The sequence below is a fragment of the Pipistrellus kuhlii genome, unplaced genomic scaffold (genome assembly GCF_014108245.1).
Source record: "Pipistrellus kuhlii isolate mPipKuh1 unplaced genomic scaffold, mPipKuh1.p scaffold_m20_p_43, whole genome shotgun sequence".
Lineage (NCBI taxonomy): Eukaryota > Metazoa > Chordata > Mammalia > Chiroptera > Vespertilionidae > Pipistrellus > Pipistrellus kuhlii.
This window is the reverse complement of record NW_023425544.1, coordinates 809,516-824,018: the sequence shown is the minus strand read 5'-3', so window position 1 is coordinate 824,018 and position 14,503 is coordinate 809,516. Positions and strand designations below refer to the sequence as shown.

The 14,503-nt window shown below is 43.2% G+C and overlaps 1 protein-coding gene across 10 annotated transcripts in view; it reads left to right on the top strand.

The window, feature by feature from the left end:
* Positions 1-14,503, top strand: part of LOC118704350 (spermatid perinuclear RNA binding protein) — a 144,148-nt gene that overhangs the window by 126,804 nt on the left and 2,841 nt on the right. Inside the window, exons 18-19 of one of the 10 annotated variants that reach the window (XM_036411882.2) lie at positions 1,088-1,151; positions 1,860-2,477. The exons of 3 other annotated variants lie outside the window; for them this stretch is intronic. In XM_036411882.2, the coding sequence (XP_036267775.1) occupies positions 1,088-1,125 (38 nt within the window). In that variant the 3' untranslated portion in view covers positions 1,126-1,151; positions 1,860-2,477. 6 more of the 10 variants (XM_036411886.2, XM_045572054.1, XM_036411880.2 and 3 more) reach the window with 6 other exon arrangements.

Sequence of the window (14,503 nt, the reverse complement as noted above, 5' to 3'; positions counted from 1 at the left end):
CTTTTGAATGAGGTTTATGTGGCAATGGAGGCAATAGGTTTGGAGTCAGTGATATGCTCTTAGACATTTTTCCTAACTCAGGTGCTACATGTTCTAGAATCAGCCATCTGCAGGATGTTTGTCATTGAGAGAAGAAAGGAGCAAGTGTGTATGCTTGTGAGAGAGCGTGTGAGTGTGTGTCTCTGTGCAGCCCCTGCAGGGCACGCACGTTCACGAATGGGGAAGACCCGAGTGTACGGCTGCTTGGCCTTTTGTCCTCTCCATGAGCCTCAAGGCCTTTCATTATACTTTCTCTCTTCATGCATCAGCTTTTCCATTTTTGTTTGGAGGAAAATTATGGGTCCTTTAGACTGCTAAATTGAAGCTTCATCTGTTTCATAACTGGAAATAAGTAGAAAGTGAACAATTTGACCTCTTTCCCCATTAAGGTAGACAATTATATCCTGGAAAGATGTGCAGAAGCTACAAGGGTCAAATGTGTGGGGTGAGTTTCTCCAAGGCCAAGTGCAGAGTCTGGAGTTACTCCCTTTACCTGAGTGTCCCCTCTGGCACACTCTGGTTGGGTCAAGGCTCACCCAGATTCCCTTGTCCTCAGATCGGGTGAGAAGGAAGTGGAGATTCATTTAAGAGAGTGCTTTCACCCAGAATTGCTTCTGAAGTCAAACTGTCCAGCTCCTTTTGATTCTGGATATCCTGACCACTGCCCTCTTCCTGTGAGTTGGGTCTGCCCAGTGTATCGGACACGTCTGACACAAGCCTCACTGTAACGTGTCTGAGCCACAGAGCAGCTGCCTCCTAGGGCAGGTCTTCTTCTGTGTCTTTCTTTTAGTCCCAGTCTCACATTCTTTGTAAGGTTTGCTATAGATCTGTTTTTCCCTTTAAAACTCTTTTATATCTAGGCTCTAAGCTGCATTCACGTTTTCCTCAGTATTTTTAATTTTTCTTTCTCGTTCCTCCCCTTTCTCTAACATTATACTTTTACCCTGTGGCATCTGAGCCCCACTGCAGAAGTCTCTTCTCCTCCATGTGCCATATAACTGACTTCCAAAGCTGGTGAAATTTGATGCCCCCATTTTTCACATAAAAGATTTGTTTTTAAATGTTACTGTTATGCCAACCTACTAAAAATGATGCTTTATTTTGGCTGTAAGGTAAAAATGTCTTTTGGCCTTTGTAAAGCTGTTGCATGTGGGGTAATTTCCCTCTGATCATCTGGTGCTCTTGAATACCTGCTGTTGCTGCTTTGTGATTTCTTCATCGTTTAAAGATTAGCATAGAAATAGGAGCAGATTTCAAATCATGCTTGAGTATGCAGAAGTTTGTGAGGCCACAAGAACTCATTAATTATAAAATTAAGAAAGCAATTATTAATCTTTCCAGATTTGCCATGCCAATATTGGCAATAGCCATGAACAAGCTAAAGCCCCTTGTTCCAACTCCACTTGGAGCTGTCTTTCTGGGACCTCAGGCCTGCAGAGAATAATGTGCTTTGAATGTTGACAATCCATGTTTCTCCTATAAAATGTGATTTGCCAAATGGAGAACCAATATGGATTTTTAGAATCACTTTAGAATATTAACCAGTGGCATTGCCTTTGATCTTTAGCATTCATGGCAGTTCATTCATGAAATCGCCTTCTGAATATCATTCTTCCTGTGACTTAGCCATCTTAATTTGGAGTGGAAAATATTATCAAAATATTAAAGCAATTTAATTTGTGGGCCTCTTCCAAAATGGTGCATGTTGACTGACTAATCTGGAAAAGGTTAATGATGATAATTGTAAGATTTTTTTAACCTGGAACTTTTATTGGATTATCAAACTTATTTGGAGTCCTTTCCGTTTCTTTTCTCTGTAGGTTTACCCAAGAGAATGGTTCTGTTACCCGTTATGAAATTCCCAACATATCCTGTTCCCCACTACTCATTCTTTTAGCAAATGACAGAAGCTAATTCCTATTGAACAACAATACAGTACGATACAGAATGTTAGAAACAAAGCCTTTTTATCCTGCTTTCTTCGAACACATACTTGATCAAAATTATTTGTAAAGAACATCTTTCCTACTTTTTGATTTTAACAAATGCAAATTTAGTTCTCTAAAACTTGAAAACAAACAAAAAAAGAAACTAGTTCTGTGAAACGGTACCTCATTTCTGGAAAATAACTTATACCAGCCCTTCTGTTGTAGGGAAATAAGTCTAGCAGTTCAAAGTTTAAGAAGAGTATCAGATTATGTAAAATTAAATTTGTGAAGGATGTATAGTCTCAAACACTGATCACAAATAAACTGCTTTGTTGTACCCCAGAGTACTGCCTGGTTCCTGACATAGCCACTGATTCTAGCTGATTGACATGTATCTGCCCCCGGGCACTTTAAGTTGGGCTGTAGTAATTTTTTTAATACAATAGACTTTTCATTTTACCTTGTAAATATTGAAGTGTGTAATTAAAGCCAATAAAATATGGGTTTGAATATTGTTTTAGCTTATTATTTTTTATATGTTTTGGTATAAAATTATAAGGAATTGAAAACTAATAATAACTTAGCCCTAGAAACCCATCCATTTGTAAGCAAACTGCTAAACTAAAACCAAGGTGGTTGTGAGTCCGAGCCAGTCTCCTTACTTTGTGAGCCCTTTGTGCCTGTGTACAGGGGCTTCCCCATGATCCGGGTGCTGTTCCCTGAGCATTGCTTATCAAAATGATGGCACCCAGAGATGGGCCAGGAGGAATAGGATCATTTTAGTTTCAGAATTCCCAAGTTTAAAAAAATAATAAATTAATTGATCAGTCACCCTCTCTTGTTCTTGTGGCCTTCTTCACTCTGTAAGATACTGTGTTCACTCCCTGACTTTTCATGCAGATAGAAGATCAGCAATTTTTCTGGGATTCATTGAAGGGTCTTCTTTTCCTCTTCAATTACATCAGAATCTAAAGCAGCAACAGGGTCCCCATAAAAACTTGCTCTTCGATTGTCCCAGTTCTTGTTGAGTGCTGCTGTGAAAAGTGACAGGTTTCAGCCATGGGTCAGCATTTATTTTTAAGACACCTGGTTAAGCTGGTGACAAATGATGATGGTATCATTGTGCTGTTCTGTAAAAGGTGCAGACTTAAGTCTTCCACTTGCATTCTCACCTTGTTTGGAAAGCCTATGATGTTACTGTAAGGTAATGGTTTCATTAAGGTACTCACCCCCATGGAGGCAAGAGTGTGGTCCCATGTTGCTACTTACAAGTTCCTGTGTCTTAACAATGTCTGTTTTTAGTATGAAATAGCTTTCTTCTTCCCTCATAAATTCTGTTTTTCAGAGTGGAACACTGCCCATCAATGAGAATGGGCTTCACAAAATATGGCAAATTGATGTGCCAGATTCTTTGGGACCACTAAATGAGAGTGAAACGGCGATTTAAGACAAATGTTCGTGTCACTTCTCAGACACCTGTTTATTACAGTGGTTTGTTTGTTACTTCTGCTCCTTGACCTTTTGTCTTATTAGTGGTGGGTGATTCTTTAATAAAACCTCATCACTTGCTAGAAATAGCTGTGAACTTATCATTCTCATCCTACGCATTAGTGGCTAGACATAAACAGGAGGCCCATTTCGGCTGGGAGATTTCATTTTTCATTGATTCGTTTTGCTGACCTATGGATGAAACAGAGCCATCACTGAAAGGAAAAGCATGGCTGATAGTGTCCAATTTTTATTAAATATTTACAACAGTCCTCTTTGTTTTTGGAATACTATTAATTGGCAGCTGCAGCTGTATTGTCATTTGAAATTGATCATCAAATTTGCATTCCAAGTTGGAATCTCTCTGGAGATTTCTCTTTAGAAAATTCTTTAGAAGTAGCTAACTCAGCTTCATAGCTCGATCCCTGTATGATGGTGAAAAGGGAGCTGTGCTGTTTTCCAACATGATGGCAGTCATTTCAAATGGTTTCTACCAAGTCCTTTTTTTTTTGTTTGTTTGTTGGAAGTTACTAACCATGTTGTAAACCTGCCCCGTTGCTGCGAACTTTTACATTTCTCTGCTTTACTTAAAATAACAGAGCTGTCAGTCCTTTGTTAGAAGTGGTAACCATTGCAAGTTCAACTGTTTAAATTTTGTAATGAATTAAGTGTCCCCCCTTCTTTTGCCCTTCCCACCCTTCCATTTTGTAATGAAAATTCCACTTACAGCTGAAAGAGCAGAGAAATATAAATGAAGCTCTTGGCTTCACCAAATTCTGTGAAATTAACATAGAGTTTTGCTTCTCTGCTCTTTTCTCCACTGTAGGTGGTTTTTTCATTGAAAGCCCCTATTGCCAGCCTCTGAGCGTCGCACCATTTATTATTCACTTGGGCCCTCAAGATTTCTTCTCTGACTTCTAGAACCATCAGGTTGTCTGGCTTGAAATGGCAATTTCTATGTCTTGGTCTTAAGAGCAATGTGACCCATGAGGCTTTCCAGCTCTCAGACACACCACTCTGGTACCTTCTTTTGGAAAGCAATGACTGAACATTTTAAAGAAGAGCAATACTTTACTCAAAGCCACGGTGTCTGTCCTAAAACTTTCTTTGGAAACCTAGCAATATCTGTACTTGACTCCTCCTAGTGTAGTCTCTTGTCAGGGAGTTTACAAACCAATGTAGAATTTAGAATTAGTGTGTGAGCTGTGCTATATCTTCTGACCGTTTTTAAACTTTTTTAGCATATAAATTGGGTAGTTGCATTCCTGACTGTGTCAGTTAGTGCTATCATAATTTCTCAGAGATAGGGGTTCTTGAAGCCATATTCTTTGCATGGAGGCTGGTGCCCAGCCCTGGATGTGGCCTGTAGCCTGTGGTCCTTCAGGCTCAGGAGCACCCCATCTCCTGTGCAAGGAAATGGTCCAGTGGTTTCCCACATACCTCACGCAGACTTGCTGCCGTGCCTGGTGCAGTGCAGTGCTGAGTCCTGAGGTCATCTGTGGTCCTCTCCATCTGTTAGCCCAGGGGACACAACCTGACAGATTGTCCTGGTATTAACCTTTTCTTCTTTTTTAAATTTGGGTGGACGTTTGAAAATCATAAATCAGTCAGTCACCATTATTAATTGAAGAGCTGGGAATACCTCGTTAATGTATTTTTAAAACTGGTGTTGGACCCTCTGTGTATTTCAGGTTAATACTTTTAAGCAGTTTTCAGCACGTTTATCTCACTTTATTCTCGTTCTCCTCGGACCTTCGTAGCCATATCACTTATATAAAATAGGCTGAGATATAGTGACTGTAAGCTGTGCTCTCAGTATACAAAGGTAAGCTCTTTTATTTTCTGATTAAAGAGAAAAGTAATTAAAAATGGACGAACCCAATATGCATGCATATATTACAATCATATATGATGTATATGATCTCTTAGGTCTTATAACATCACATTTCCTTTAAAAAATTGTATGATCTAAATGTAAAATAATTATTTTCAGCGTTTGTTTTAATACCCTTGTTTTACTTTCTATTCAAGAGACATTTCACTTTTGCTAAGTTAAGTGTATGAGTGTAGAAACTTAAAATATAGCATATGTGAATTATACACACATACCTGTTTAAAGAAAAGAATTTGGTGGTAGAGTTTACCTAAGAAGATTTTAACATCAGGGCACTTTTGGCCAGAGTGCTGGAATTTCATAAGCAGCAAGGTTGGCAACAGTGCCGGCAGGATGCATTTATAGGTAGCTGTTCACGAGCTGAGGATTGAAGTGCCAATTTCTCAAGGAGAAAAACTTCTCTGAGAAATGAAAATCTCTGATCTATGTTGAATGCCCTAATACATTGTTTCCCAAACTTTTGACATATGTGTCCCCCTTCTATAATTTTCATAACGCTGAGTACCCCTCGTACTCATGAGAACATAGAATTAGGTGCAGCTAGGCCCGGTGCAGTGAATATCCCCACCAAACTCCGGTGCAACGCGTATCCCCACCAAACTCTTCCCGTACCCCTGGGGGTACGCGTACCACACTTTGGGAAACACTGTATTAGTAATACAACAGCAGCAAGAAGCCATAAAAAAAAAAGCAATAGAAAATGAAAAAAAACCAAAATATTAAGGTAATTATGGGAAAATATGTAATTGACTGAGTTAAGCTAACTATCTGCAGACCCAAGTTTGGTAAGACTCAAAATGTTAATACCTATTGTCCAAATAGATGTAAGGCAACTCACCTGTCTTTCTAGGTTAAGTAGCTAGATGATTTATTTCCCACTCATTCAACCAACCATCATGGAGTTCATTTAAAATATCTGAGGGTTAGGCCAAATATTTTAATAAGGGTTTGCTTCATTTAGTCTGTCCCATATATGCATTTCACATGTGTCAGATGTTCTGTGCTAAGGGTATGTTTTTATATATAGATTAAAATGAATTTTATGTTTCATATTTGTCTCTAAGTAGCAGTTTTCTTTTTATTACTAACGTGAAGGTTGCTAGAACAACTTTCTTTTCCATACAGAACCTGCATGCATGTTGAATGTGGCTTTTGCATATATAAAAGGTTGTCTGAATACAGGTCTAGCTGACTCTGCTTAAGCAGCCGGGTGCCCATCACATGGCAGGTCCTTCTCTGGATATCAGCAAACAGCCCTACCCAGTGGAAGTGCTTTAAGTCTCCTCATTGATGGATTGGGCCTATTATAAGATACCCTAGCATGGGAGGCAAATCATACGCTAGGAATCTCAAAAGATTATTAACTTATTTAATAGTTCATTTATGAACTAGAGGGCCAGTACACTAATTCATGCATCAGTGGGGTCTCTCAGCCTGGCCTGCAGGATCAGGCCAAAACTGGCTCTCTGACATCCTCCAAGGGGTCCCAGATTGTGACAGGGTACAGGCCAGGTGGAGGAAACCCACTGGTGGAAGATTGGGGCCAGGGAGGGACACGGGAGGTTGGCCAGCCAGGGAGGAACCGTAGGCATGTCCAGCCTGTCTCGCTTAGTCCTGATCAGCTGGACCCCAGCAGCAAGCTAAACTACCGGTCAACTGTCTGCCCCCTGGTGGCCAGTGCACATCATAGCAAGCAGTTGAATTGCCTTAGCATTCATTAGCATATTGTGCTTTGGTTGAATGGATGACTGGACACTTAGCATATTAGGCTTTTATTATATAGGATTAATTATATGGGGCCTCTGACATCACAAAAATGAGCATCCAATGGAAATTCACTCATTTTAAATATTTCCAAGTAAGGGAACTGAATGAAATGAATGATGAATACCCCAGTCCTTTTAAAGCAATTTTTATAATAGCAAATAACAAACTGGCTAATTCAAGTACCACATATTCTCCTTATGATAAACGAGGGGAATTTTACCCTTCTAACTATTCATGATTACTCCCCTGTTTCTTGGATCTTATTAATAACTGCAGTGGATCTAAATTTTCAGTGGTGAGTTAAGGGAATGAACTAGGGAGATTCCCCGTACCCCATTTCTAGCAGTTAGAATTCTAGCAATCTAGAGCTCTAAAAACCAGGGCTATTAAGAATAGTTATAGCTAAAAACAGCCTGCTCTCTGAATGGTCCTCCTATAACTGCCATTGAGCTCAACCCTGTACCTCCTTGCTGTGGTGGGAGGGTGGCTCTCTATGGTCACCAGAACAAGAGGGGTTCTGTTTTATTCAGACCGGTACTGAGGCCATGCCACCCGGTGACCATGCATTTCTCAGTGTTACCAGGAGGCCTGGAAGGGAAATGGGTGGTAAATGAATAAGAACCCGGAGCCAAGAAAGTATCTCCCGTGGAGGTGAGTTTCTGTGTTGATGTGTCTCTCTAGTGCTTATGTACAGAGCATAGAACTAGTACTACTACTTTTTAAAAATATATTTTATTGATTTTTTTTTTTTTTTACAGACAGAGAGATAGAAACATCGTGGAGAGAGAAACATCAATCAGCTGCCTCCTGCACACCCCATACTGGGGATGTGCCTGCAATCAGGGTACATGCCCTTGACCAGAATTGAACCTGGGACCTTTCAGTCTGCAGGCTGTCGCTCTATCCACTGAGCCAAACTGGTTTCGGCAGAACTAGTACTTCTTATATAAGAATGAGTCCCTTCCTTTCCAATAGCATCTTCCAGAAAGGCAGTTTTAAGTCAAGAATTTGAGTTGAGTTAGTTTTAAGAATAGATATCCTTTCTCACATTATCATTTTAGGTAGGAGCTAACAGCTTCCATTGATGCTTGAAGCAGTCATCTTTGGGGATTTTTAAAATAGCATCATAATGCAAATTAGGTTATGTAAGCTTTACAGCACAGCTAGAAATAGGGAATAGAAACCTTGTGGGAATCTGGACCAAAGAATTTCTCTCCCTCCAGCAAATTGTTATGGGGCTTGGGAATTAGTTAATACACTGAAGTGCTTTGAGTAGTACCTGGCACATAGTTAGTACTCAGGAACTGTGAACTGTCCTTCTCATGGTTGGCTGAGGTGACAGAGTATGTGAGGGAGGCGAGGCTGTGCTGGCAGGTAGCTGAGAAGCAGGTGTGTGGCCTGCTCCGGGGGGAGCTGCGCTGGTTCCTTAGTGCTGACAGGGTTGGGGTGCACCCAGGCTTTGGGAGAGGCCTATCCTAGCTCTGGGGGGTAGACCGGAAACACAAAACACACACTTAGTGAGAGCTAGCGTGTGGGGGGTCACTGCAGATCTGTGCTCAATGGAAAGACTCACTTGTCTACTGTGGTGGAGGAATCACTGGCCAGTCTATTGCCGAGGTTCATAATTACTTGCTGTTGGATTTAAGTGTGCTTACAGAGGCTGAGCTTAGAATATCAACCTGCTGATTCCAGGTTCTTACTGGCGATCAGTAAGAAGAAGAAAAAAGTTTGTTTGATTACCACTAGCCCCTGAATCCAGTGTTCAGAGTCACCAGTGCCTGGCAGGTAGAAAGCCAAACATAAACTGCAGAAAAGAAAGTCGGGTGGCATGCTCAGGCTGTTGACTCAGATGCCTCTCTGAATAGCATTCCTGAAGCTTCTCTCTTCATTTCAACACTTTGGAAGGGGAAAAGTTCTGTAATCACTACATCAGGCCTTCCTACTGTGTGTCAATTTTAGAAGCAAACCTGTTCATCTGTCTGTCCAGGGAGTTGGCAAGTTGCATTTCAGCAAAAGGAAAAATGGGTAGATGATGATACTATTGGATTGAGTAAAGGATGTGTCTTTCTGTCCATTTCTGGCCAGCATGTATCTATGGATTCCAGGAGCCTTTGAGGAAAGTTGAGTGGACGTGTCCCTGTTTGCTGGCAGATGAGTTAAGATGAGAACACAGATTGAGTTCTGGGATGCTCTAAGTTATAAAAACTGTGCACAAGGACTGGGTGTGACCTTTAAAGGCAAATAAGATAGATTTGCATTCTGTTCATGAGGATTTTCTTAAACCCGAGATATTTGTATAACTAATGACCCAGTAGAAGTTAACTCCTTTCCTCAGCTATGGCTGTTTGGTGGCCTCATGGAGCCAAGATTGAGGGTAGGCATCTTTTTTGCCTAGACTAATCAGTTGTCTGTATGTTAATTACTTAGTTCTTCTAAGGAGGGTCTTGGTCTTTCTTGGCAGAACATTGCCATTTCTACAAACTGCTGCTTCTGCTGGTCGGTAGCATGGAGATGGCCACCAGCTGCCAGGGCAGTTTAAGCGTCTAAGTAGCATATCCTGGCTGGAGATGCAATGCAGAGTCCCAACTCATCCTTTTTGCCTCAGGATTAGCCTGTCTACTGTGAGGACATTCTCTTACCACCACCCAGGAGCCCTGTCTCTCTGCTTTGTTCTAGTTTCTCCTATTTTGATCCTTTTGTGTGATTTGGATGACTTGTCTCCATAGTCAAATGTCAGCTAAATGTCCCAGGTAAATAAATTAACAGTAGCCTTCAGATTAGGTCATTTTGGGCTGTGGGCAGCAGTAGTTTGAAGAAGCAGGAATGGAAGAAAGACCAAAGAAACATGCTAAAGTTGGTATACAGTAAACCTCAATCTAATGGACTTCAGACTTAATGGATTCAATTTCCAGTCTGTATGTTAATTTAAAAATGATTTTAACCAACATTTGCTTATAATTAAATTAACAGGGTTGTGTGTTTTTTTTGGTTATTCACTTATTTTTAACAAAATTTAGCAAATAGGCAAATGTTGGAAAAACCACTGTAGTTAAATTTTGCTGACATAAATATTACATGTTTACAACTATAGTCTACATAGTTAAATCCAAGTCACTACTCGTAAACCGTTTGGGCGAATGATTACACCTCACCGCTCAAGGTAACTGGTTCTGGATATGACTTTCTGCAGCAGTTTTAAGGTCTGCCAGATGATGTGCCCACGCCCCGGCCGTGTGCATTTGTTTACTCGCGGTGTCTGGTGAATGCATGCCTTTACTACACCTACTCAGTGTTAAATTTAAAATTACAGTAATATAGAAGACTTCTGTGAAATTAAAATTGTTCATGCATATTTAATTTGTATTACACAAACTTGTACATGAGTAAAAACAGATAAACCAAGTTTGTCAAATTTTTAACATACACATTCAGAAAACTTATTATATAATGGGTTATCGGCTTTAATGCAACACCCCTTGCTTGACTTAGTTCATTATATTGAAGTTTTACTGTACTGTGTTTGCCAGGCACTGGGAATTCTTAATTCTCAGGCAACCTTCAGGGGGGGGTATTACCTGAGGCTGAGTTGAATGCTGGAGTCAGGAATGAAACCCAGCTCCCTTCAGTGCCAAAGCCTCTCTCCACTACACATGCTATGGCTTCAAAGTCTGGGGATGAAGGTGGGCAGCCGGTCAGGAGACAGGAAGGAGGTATGCGCAGTGGACAGGAAGGAGGTATTCGCAGAGGAGCTGGAAGGGCCTGAACAACCAGCCGGGGCCTTGCAGGATCTTTAGAAGCCACCCTACTCTCCCAGGCTGGAATATAGGCTGTCTTGATCCATTTTAGACAAAATATCCTGTTGAAAATAGAGCTGTTTTCTTTCTGACCAACTGAAAAAGTTTAACTAGCAAGATAGACTTGAAGACTAAGTTTATAAGGCTTTATAAACAGGAAGCTTTTGTATTGGCAGCTTGTTTTTATTTGAAGATCAATGAGAATTGAGGTATGTTTCCGTTTAGCTAATTAGTGCTTTCTGAGTACACTGTGTGGCCCGAGGTTGGTGATGGGGATGTGTTAAAAGATTTAAGCCAGACTCTGAAGGCAGGCTGGCGAGGCTTTGACTCATTGTGTCTCAGGAAGAGGGGCATGGTGGGTGGTAGCCAGGTTCGGGAGGGAAGTGTAGGGAGGTGCTGGAGCCAGTGCTAAGCGCAGACTGCAATGGTTTGTTGTGATAAGAGGGGTCTCCCCTGGCCTAGGCTTCGGGGAAGCTGCCAGCCTGAGGTGAGAAGGCTTCGCTCTAGGTTAACCTTGCTGGAGGAGCCCTGCTGGATGGACGGACAACCATAGGTCTTTGAATGGCTGTGTGAGTGCAAGCCCCTTCACCAGCTCCTTTGCTAATGAATGCCAACTGGGCCTCTGCTGGGGCTTAGTAGCTGTGGAATGGATGCAGAATCCTCATTAGGGTAAGATATTCTTCCCTCACCCCAAGTCGTCAACATCCTTGGCAACCCGCCTTTTTTTCTGATTACCTGCCGTTTCCTGGATGGGAACAAGAGGAAGGAACTTGCTTTTAAACCCAGATTGTAGGAGGTCTAGAGCAGGGACCTGTGTTGAGGGCGACTGAGTGCCTGCCAGTGTAGGGGACAATTAGCAAAGCTCTCCCCCAGTCACCACTGCCTTCCCTCGATCTGGAGAAGGAGCAATGCATACATAGGCCATTCCCACTGCACAGACAGAAGCCCAAAGACTTCTAAACTACCTAGCTTGTTTGTGGCACATTTTGTGGCTCCTAATTAGTGAGTTTTTAACCACACAGAAGAAATAACATTCTTCTACTGTTTTTGGAGTTCACAGAAGCACTTTCTTAGTGATGAGATTTGAATTCCATCACAGTTGTGGGATCTAGAAATTTTCTCTTTACAGATGAGGAAATGGAGGCTTAGACAAAACAACTTGCCCCAAATTATCCGGCTAGTACGTGGCCAGGCCCTCCCATTGTGACTGCTCTGTGCCAATACTGTGGTTTGCTTTACTGGTCCAGACTGCAGCCTCTCCTGATTCCCAAGACCCCCCAGCAAGTCTCCTCTCCCGGGATGTACTACTTACCTCTCTTGTTTAAGACAAAACAAGCAAAAGCCAACTCACTTCTCGCCTCTGCCAGCTCTTGCGGGAAAAAGAATACAGACGCCAGGCTCAACTCTGTGTTTGCTTGATTGTGGACTGGTCGGCCTCGGGCCGAGCGGCCTGTGTGGGGTTTTTTGTTTTATTGGTGCCAGCCGCACCGTTGGGTCTACTTCCACAGACCGCCTTTTTGTGCTGTAACTGAACCCTGTAAGAAAGTGCAAACCAGTACCTGCCACTGGAGAGCCCAGGGCTTGGATGGCAGAGGGATATTCTGCTGGAGGGAGTGTGCTTTCTTGTTTCGGCTTCCTCCAGTTCCGTTGGCTGACGTTTGTTCCTGGCTAGGTGGTGGTGGTTTTTTTTTTAAAATATATTTTTATTGATTTTTTTACAGAGAGGAAGGGAGAGAGGTAAGAGAGCTAGAAACGTCCATGAGAAACATCGACCAGCTGCCTCTTGCACACCCCCTACCAGGGATGTGCCTGCAACCAATGTACATGCCCTTGACCGGAATCGAACCCAGGACCTTTCAGTCTGCTGGCCGATGCTCTACCACTGAGCCACACCGGTTTCTTATGTGCGTGCACTAACCTAAAGGGCCACGTCCACAGGGACACGCTTCCCAAGTGCTCTGATGCTGGGCTCTCCTTGGACCCTTCCATCATAGTGTCAGAGACTGCTCAGCTTGCCTCTTTCCCTCATGCCCGTGGAGGCTGTCTGAATACAGGGGAGGTCATCTGGGAGGCGGCGCCTGGTGAACTCAGGAAGGCTGACTGAGCTAGTCTCTCCTAGAGGGCGGACACGGCTGCCTGGGGAGCAGGTGTGGTGAGCACACTCCATGTTACCAGAGTGTTTAAGCAAGAAGCCAGTTGTTTGGCACAGAGGAATTTCTCCCATGGAATGTCAGTTTGGACACTGACAAGAGCACTCCTCTCCTCTTGGGCAGGTGGGTTTGTTGGGAAACGTTCACTGTCACCTAATACTGTGTATCAGGCTCTGTCTTGAGGGAAAAGGAACTGAGAAAATACCAAGATTTTCAGTTTAGACCACTGAGTAGGTGAGAGCACAGGATGGGGACAGTGTGCAGGGCTCCCTCAGACCTGGAGAGGAGCCAGGCCTGTGGAGAGATTGACACACAGGAAGAGTCAGAGGAGTTCTGTCACATGGTGAGGTTTCAGGAAAACAGGCATGGCCTTCTGCGACAGCATGGAAGTCCTTGTTAATGGAAGGCGCCAGGTTAGGAGGATTAAGTAGCAGTGGGATGTAGGGCCTCTTGGTGAAAGGCCCTGGCTATGCCCTTCAGTGATTACCATCTTCCCAAATGGTGAGAGGTCTGGAGGGTCGATTGGGAAGTAGAGGCAGGAGGCAGACGCTGTTGCAGATGCCCTGGTGAGGGACGGAGGCGGCTGCCTGAGGGCTACAGAGGATGGCAGAGGCAAAAATGTGTGTCTTCACAGGCCACTTTCTCTCCTGGTCCGAGCAGGAAGGCAGGCTTGGCAGCACTCAGTCCAGGGCCAGGGCAGCAGGCGCCTGCCCAAGCATTTCTCCGGGCCACTGTCATTTGGGGACTGGACCCAAGCTGGTGAAGGTGAGGCAGAAGGTGCTGACAAGGCAGAAGGGAGTGCGGGGAGGAGCTGGAACGTAAGAAGGGCCATCTCCATTGGGCCAGGAGTTGGTGGTGCCTGGGCCCCGCGCTCAGGTGGGGTGCTCTCTTGGAAGTGTATCTTTTGGCAACGGGTAGACAGGTGTGCAGGCTGGTCAGTCAGCATCTTACTCCTTCCCTGAGCTGCTGCTCTCCTGGGCTCACCAGTTCAAGGCAATGAAAAGTACTGGGCATTTGTTCATTCAGGGACCTCGTGCTTTTCAAAAAGTGACGCTTTTTGTTTCTTTTCTGGGACAAGGGCTGGAGCTCATGTAATTCAACATCTGTAGGACATGGTCTTCAGCCAATGGGAAGGTGTCAACTTGCTTTACAGAGTGCTTTGAGGAGGGGAAGAATGTGAAATTGTACAGTTACTGGAGCGTTGCTTTTAGCCTCAAGTCTGTGTCGGGTTCATCCTGGACAGATGTTTACTCCCCTGGGCCACATGCTGTCATCTCTGCTTTTAGTGTCTCAATTTGGAAATATATGGGAACGCTGCTTTAGACCTGGTTTTGGAAAACTTTTTCTATAAAGGGCCAGGCAATAGACCTGAGGCTTATGAACCATATACAGTTCGGTCTGTAACAAACGAGCCTGGCTGTGGTCCCACAAGTCCTACTCTCA